Source organism: Scyliorhinus canicula, chromosome 3, assembly GCF_902713615.1.
Source record: "Scyliorhinus canicula chromosome 3, sScyCan1.1, whole genome shotgun sequence".
NCBI lineage: Eukaryota > Metazoa > Chordata > Chondrichthyes > Carcharhiniformes > Scyliorhinidae > Scyliorhinus > Scyliorhinus canicula.
Genome location: NC_052148.1, coordinates 276674330 through 276681528, shown reverse-complemented (window position 1 = coordinate 276681528; position 7199 = coordinate 276674330). Strand labels below are relative to the sequence as shown.

General features: G+C 50.3%; 1 protein-coding gene across 1 annotated transcript in view; it reads left to right on the top strand.

Moving 5' to 3' along the window:
• Positions 1-7199, top strand: part of LOC119963580 (diacylglycerol kinase theta) — a 199813-nt gene that overhangs the window by 147354 nt on the left and 45260 nt on the right. Inside the window, exon 19 of the mRNA XM_038792910.1 lies at positions 3056-3202. Within this exon, the coding sequence (XP_038648838.1) occupies positions 3056-3202 (147 nt within the window). The remainder of the gene's footprint in view (positions 1-3055; positions 3203-7199) is intronic.

Sequence of the window (7199 nt, the reverse complement as noted above, 5' to 3'; positions counted from 1 at the left end):
AATCACTGTGCTGTCTGGGTCCCTGGCGCTGTGAGGCAGCAGTGCTAACCACTGTGCCACCCATAGGAGAGGCTGCCTGTCAATCGTGCAGCAGCAGGGAAACCTCCTGTAATTGTATCGGAGATGGGAAGAGGCCCATATGGGAGACTCGCTCACTCAGGATGGGATGTCAGTTCGGATCATTCATGAGCCAATTGACACAAATGATCCCTGATCCCACTGGAATTTAGTGGGAATGGCGTGGTGTTGCCGTGCCAACCGAAGACTGCTTTGAAAAGTCTGTTGTGATAATCCTTGGGATTTCTCTGATGATACAATGATTACTTTAGGAAGTTGCCTCGGAATATCTTTCATTCACTTTTCTGGGTGTTCAGGTCCATTGTACCCTGAAGGTGGCTGCGCAGGTCGATAGAGTGGTCAAGAAGGCATACAGCATGCTTGCCTTCATCAGACGGGGTATTGAGTACAAGAGTTGGCAGGTCATGTTACAGTTGTATAGGACTTTGGTTAGGCCACATTTGGAATACTGCGTACAGTTCTGGTCGCCACATTACCAGAAGGATGTGGATGCTTTGGGGAAGGTGCAGAGGAGGTTCACCAGGATGTTGCCTGGTATGAAGGGTGCTAACTATGAAGAGAGGTTGAGTAGATTAAGATTGTTTTCGTTGAAAAGACGGAGGTTGAGGGGGGCCCTCATTGAGGTCTACAAAATCATGAGAGGTATAGACAGGGTGGATAGCAACAAGCTTTTTCCCCAGAGTGGGGGACTCAGTTACAAGGGGTCACGAGTTCAAGGTGAGAGGGGAAAAGTTTAAGGCAGATATGCGTGGAAAGTTCTTTACGCAGAGGGTGGTGGGTGCCTGGAACGCATTGCCGGCGAAGGTGGTAGAGGCGGGCACGATAGCGTCATTTAAAATCGATCTAGACAGATACATGAATGGGCAGGGAGCAGAGGGATACAGATCCTTAGAAAATATGCGACAGTTTTAGATAGAGGATCTGGATCGGCGCAGGCTTGGAGGGCCGAAGGGCCTGATCCTGTGCTGTAATTGTTCTTTGTTCTCTTGGCCATGAAATTAGACATTCTTCGAAACAAATGGACTCAGTGAATGGTCCCAATACTCGAAGAGCACATAGGATTGGTCATTGGGCCTCAATAGTAAGGAAGTGAAAGAGCAATGGGGAAGATGGGTGACAACGAGGGGCCGATGGTGCCCGTTCTGAATGGAATGGGGTTTGGGAGGGGGAATACGACTGGAGGGGCTGATTGAAGGTTGGTATGGGGAAGACGGAAGCGCAGGAAGGAACATTACTGCCTCCAGAGAAACCGTTTTCAAAATAATTTTGTTTTAAATGTCCCTTTTGTATGTTTCGGCTGAAGTGGCTGCACCTCAGTTCTGAGCAGAGATGGTGAGAGGCGCACTTTGGCCACCAGGTTTCTCGAGAACTGAACATCTCGCCTCATTTTGGATCAAGCAATTTTCAGGAACACGGCCGACCCCATTCTTTCCCCATTCTTCCCACATCCTGTCCTCCCCCTCCCTTCCGCCCCCTCCTCTCTGCCCTCACCTCCGCCCCTCCCCCTCCCTTCTGCCCTCTCCCTCCTCCCCTTCCCCTCCTCCCCCTCCCCTCTGCTCCATCCCCTCCTCCCCCTCCCCTCTGCCTCCCCCTCCTCCCCCTCCCCTCCCCCTCCTCCCCCTCCCCTCTGCCCTTCCCTCCTCCCCCTCCTCTCTGCCCCTTCCTCTCCGCCCCTTCCCTCCTCCCCCTCCCCTCTGCCCCCTCCCCTCTGCCCCCTCCCCTCTGCCCCCTCCCCTCTGCCCCCTCCCCTCCACCCCCTCCCCTCCTCCCCTCCCCCTCCCCTCCCACTCCCCCTTCACTCCTCCCCCTCCTCTCCGCCCCATCCCCTCCCCCCTCCCTTCCGCCCCTCCTCTCTGTCCCTCCCCTCCGCCCCTCCCCCTCCCCTCCGCCCCTCCCCCTCCCCTCAGCCCCTCCCCTCCGCCCCTCCCCTCTCCTCCTCCCTCTCCCCTCCTCCCCTCCCTTTCCCTCCACCCTTTCCTACCCATCCCCTCCATCCGCTCTGCTCCACCCCCTCCCCACTGCCCCATCCCCTTGTCCCCCTCCCCTTGTCTCCATTCCCTCCGTCCCCCTTCCCTCCGTCCCCTCCCTTCCGCCCCCTCCCCTCCATCCCCTCCCCTCCATCCCCTCCCCTCATCCCCTCCCCTCCATCCCCTCCCCTCATCCCCTCCCCTCCATCCCCTCCCCTCATCCCCTCCCCTCATCCCCTCCCCTCATCCCATCCCCTCATCCCATCCCCTCCCCTCATCCCCTCCCCTCATCCCCTCCCCTCATCCCCTCCCCTCATCCCCTCCCCTCATCCCCTCCCTCATCCCCTCCCCTCGCCCCTCCCCTCTGCCCCTCCCCTCTGCCCCCTCCCCTCTGCCCCCTCCCCTCTGCCCCTCCCCTCTGCCCCCTCCCTCTGCCCCCTCCCCTCTGCCCCCTCCCCTCTGCCCCCTCCCCTCTGCCCCCTCCCCTCTGCCCCCTCCCCTCTGCCCCCTCCCCTCTGCCCCCTCCCCTCTGCCCCCTCCCCTCTGCCCCCTCCCCTCTGCCCCCTCCCCTCTGCCCCCTTCCCTCTGCCCCCTTCCCTCTGCCCCCTTCCCTCTGCCCCCTCTCCTCTGCCCCCTCCCCTCTGCCCCTTCCCTCTGCCCTCTTCCCTCTGCCCCCCTCCCCTCATCCCCTCCCCTCATCCCCTCCCCTCATCCCCTCCCCTCTGCCCCCTCTCCTCTGCCCCCTCCCCTCTCCTCCCAATATTAAGAGGGGCTTTTCCATTTTAATGAAAGTGATTATCTCAATCATGTGTTAACTGTGAATAATTGGTGCTGAACTTGCTTTCTGAAAATTCATTAGTTTCGGAGGTTTAGCTAGTCTGAAATAAAAGAATGTCACAAACTACATCTTCTATCTGAATGATAATCACCCATAAAATGGTTGTTGTACAATAAAAATGTGTGGGGTGAGTGTATATTTCAATCAAAAAAAGTTTTGTTTTTCACTTCAGGTTTCATAACAAAGGAGTTTATGTCAAAGTCGGTTTGCAGAAGATTAGCCACACACGTAATCTGCACAGAGACTTAAAACTTCAAGTGGATGATCGTGAAGTGGAACTTCCGAACATTGAAGGCATTATCTTTCTCAACCTTCCCAGGTAAACATTTAGAAACAAATGTGATTCCTGGAGAATTCCCTCCCTAACTCTCTGCTTCTTTGTCCCTCCGTCTCCTCCTTTAAGAAACTACTTAAAACCTGCCACTTGTAACAAACATTTGGTTAACCTCTCCTAATATATATCTCGATACCAATTTTGATTATGCTTCTGTGAAGCACCCTGGGGCATTTGCTACAATGAAGGTGGTATAGAAATGCAAATTGTTGCCGTTCCTCCTCCAACTGCCTCCATCAGATAATTCAGCACAAGTGACATCAAAACGGAGGCATCCCTAGTCTCATTTGCAAATTGGGAGGGAGTCAAATTGTGGAATATTTGTGTTGAAAGATTCATTCAAAGGTGACTGTAGTGAATTCCCTCCCTATTGATTTCAGCTTCAGCCCCAGTTACTGATCCCCACTGGATAATAGAATTCATTGTGTTTAAAGCAACCTGCGGCTGGATTACTTCAGTTGCCTCTAAAACATTGCAAAACATTTGGTGGAAATTGAGGAATGTGTGAACCTGACTACTCCATGCAAGCTTCCAGTGACTAGGGTTTGTGTCAGGAGGAGTTTTATAAAATTATTTCTCATGTTTGTTTGAATGCTTTATAGAACAAATCAATTGCATTGCATTGCACTGGAGGGTTGCTATGTGTGCATTACAGTGCCTAAATTGGAGTTTGGTGAGTGAGGGAGTTTTAAGTTTAGTTTTACTTTAGCAATTAACTAAAAGTTTTCTTTGGGTTGGGGCAAGTTGAATTTTATTCCATCTTTAAAACAGGAGGAGCTCTGCTCCGGCTAGTTGATTCGCTAACTGGCTTTCAGAAGCTAGAATCAGGGAGCATAAAAGTAGACCTCCTTCAGTGCTGCGTTGTCTGTACTGCGTTACTGCTTTGGATGGATTGTAGTGCTTAGGTTGGAGTTTGCCTTCAGCAGCTGGCTCTTACTGTGCTGCAGACAAAACGGCAGAGAGAAATAGCCAGGAGTTTACAGACGACATCTAAAAGTGTCTGTAAGTGATTGGTTGGTAAGTGTAGGCCTTTCTGGACTCTGCAGAGAGGAGAGGATTGAGTTATTATATTAAACCACACTGTAATAAACACTTTATATAAAGTTTAAGGTATGTCAGTGCAGCTTGGCCATGTGGAATGTGCATCCTGCAGGATGTGGGAATTCATGCAGGCACAAAATTCCCTTGATGACTGCATCTGCAGGAAGTGTCACCATGTGCACAAATTTGAGTTCTGGGTTGTAGAACTCGAGCAGAGGCTGGAGTAATTATGGTGCATCTACAAGGCTGAGGATTACATGGATAGCATGTTTAGAGAGGCAGTCACACCACAGCTAAAAGGTACACAGGGAGAGAGGGAATGGGTGATTGCCAGAGTATATGATAGAAACAGACAGGTAGTGCAGGAGTCCCTTGAGGCTGTCTCATTCTCTAACCATTTAGAGCCAAGTTGTGACCCCCACGAGCGTTCAGCTGCACAGGAGGGGAGGGGGGCAATTGGAAGTGTCGTAGTGAGAGGGAATTCCCTAATATATCACCATTCTTTTACTGTTGCTGGGTCAAAATCCAGGAACTTCCTTCCTAACGGCACTGCAAGTGTACCTACACCACATCGGGCAGCACGGTAGCAAAAGTGGATAGCGCTGTGGCTTCACAGCGCCAGGGTTCCCGGGTTCGATTCCCCGCTGGGTCACTGTCTGTGCGGAGTCTGCACGTTCTCCCCATGTCTGCGTGGGTTTCCTCCGGGTGCTCCGGTTTCCTCCCACAGTCCAAAGACGTGCAGGTTAGGTGGATTGGCTGTGATATATTTCCCTTAGTGACCAAAAGGGTTAGGAGGGGTTATTGGGTTCTGGGGAAAGGGTGGAAGTGAGGGCTGAATGGCCTCCTTCTGCACTGTATGTTCTAATGTTCTAATAGATTACAAATTGTTCAAGAAGGCAGCTCACCACCATCTTCTCGAGGCAATTAGGGTTAAACAATAAAAGGTTCTCGAGCTAGTATGTCAACATTCCTTGAATTAATTTTTTTAACGGTTGGGGGGAACAGACCGCTGTTTCTGTAGCTGTGGTCATCACTGCAGGATTGTCCCTCCCTGGAACCAGAGTGAAGGAGTCACAGAATGGCTGCAGGACATCCTTTTAGGGGAGGGTGAACAGCCGGCGGTTATGGCCCACATTGGGACGAATGACATCAGGAAGAGCAGATTTTGGGGTATTAAGAAGGGAATTAAAAAACAAGATTACTCCCAGTGCCTCGTGCTAGTGAGCTTCAGAACAGGAAGATCGAGCAGTTAGACACATGGCTGGTGAAATGGAGTAAGAGGGAGGGCTGTAGATTTCTGAGGCATTGAAACCAGTTATGGGGCAGGTGGGACCTATACAAGGACGGTTACACCTTAACAGGACTGGGGCTAATGTCCTTGCAGGGAGGTTTGCGAACGCTGTTGGGGAGGATTGAAGCTAAATTGGCAGAGGGGTGATCACCTAAGGGGAAATTCAGAGTGGAGAGGAGAAAAGCTGGCAACAGGAAGTAGTGAAGTATAAACTGAAAAGGAGGATATATCAGAGAGTACTGGGATAGATATGACAGTTTGACAGAGTCAGCAATACTAAGAAATTTCCTGGGGTCAGAGTAGGGGAAACCCAGGGTCAATATGCATGTGTGTGAATGCACAGCGTGCGGTTAATAAGATTGGTGAACTACAGGCACAGGTTGACAAATGGAATTATGATATTGCTATAATGGAGACCTGGATCAAAGAAGGGCAGGGCTGAGCTTTAAATATTCCTGAGTACCAGGTATTTAAGAGAGACAGAAAAGAAGAAAAGGGGCTGTGGGGATAATGGCAGTACCGATTAAAGATGGTGTTACAGTCCTGGGGGGAGAGGATGGTCCAGAGGGGCAAAGGATTGAATCTCTCTGGCTGGCTGGAATGAAAAAGATGCAATAACGTTGATTGGTGTAGTTTATAGACCACCAACTAATGGAAGGGTTGTAGAGAAATACATTTGCAAAGAACTTGCAGAGATGTGCAAGAATTATAGAGTATTTATAACAGGGGCTTCAATGATCCAAATATAGGCTGGAATCGGGATAGTGCAAAGGGACCAGAAGGGTCAGAGTTCCAGAGTGTGTTCACTCTAATACTGGAGCAGTATGCTTCCGCTCCAACTTGGACCTGGTTCTGAGGAATGAGTTGGCCCAAGTGGAGCATTTAGGGGACAGTGACCATTTTATCACAAGGTTTAGATTGGCCATGGAAAAGGACAAGGAGCGATCCAGAGCAGGGATAATTAGTTGGGGGAAAGTCGGCAATGGGATCAGAATGTACCTGAGTCGAGTGAGTTGGCAGAAAGACGGCGGCTGAACAATGGGCCACCTTAAAGAGATCATAAAAGCAAATTACTGTGGATGCTGGAATCTGAAACTAAAGAGAAAATGCTGGGAAATCTCAGCAGGTCTGACAGCCTCTGTAGGGAGAGGAAAGAACTAACGTTTCGAGTCTGGATGAGTCCAGCTTTGACAAAGAGTCACCTGGACTCGAAACGTTCGCTCTTTCTTCTCCCTACAGATGCTGCCAGACCTGCTGAGATTTTCCAGTATTTTCTCTTTGGTCTCGAAGAGATCATATTCAGGTAATGTCAAAGTATATTCCCTTAAAGGGAAAGATAGGAGCAATAAATCCAGAGCACCGAGAGTGACAGAGGCAAAGATGAAAAGGAAGAAGTTCGCACACAACAGCGTGTCGGGTGGAAAATACAGTGGAGAATAAAGATGAATATAGTAGAACCAGAGAGAAAGTGAAAAAACTAATAAGTAAAGCAATGAGAGAGCATGAAAAGAGGCTGGCAGCTAAAAGAGAATCTCAAGGGTTTCTGAGCTGATAAATAGGAAAGGGTAAAGGAAAGAGTAGGGCCGATTCGAGATACAAAGGAACTTGCCACATGGAGGCAAGAGAAATAGCAGAGGTGTAAAACGAGCA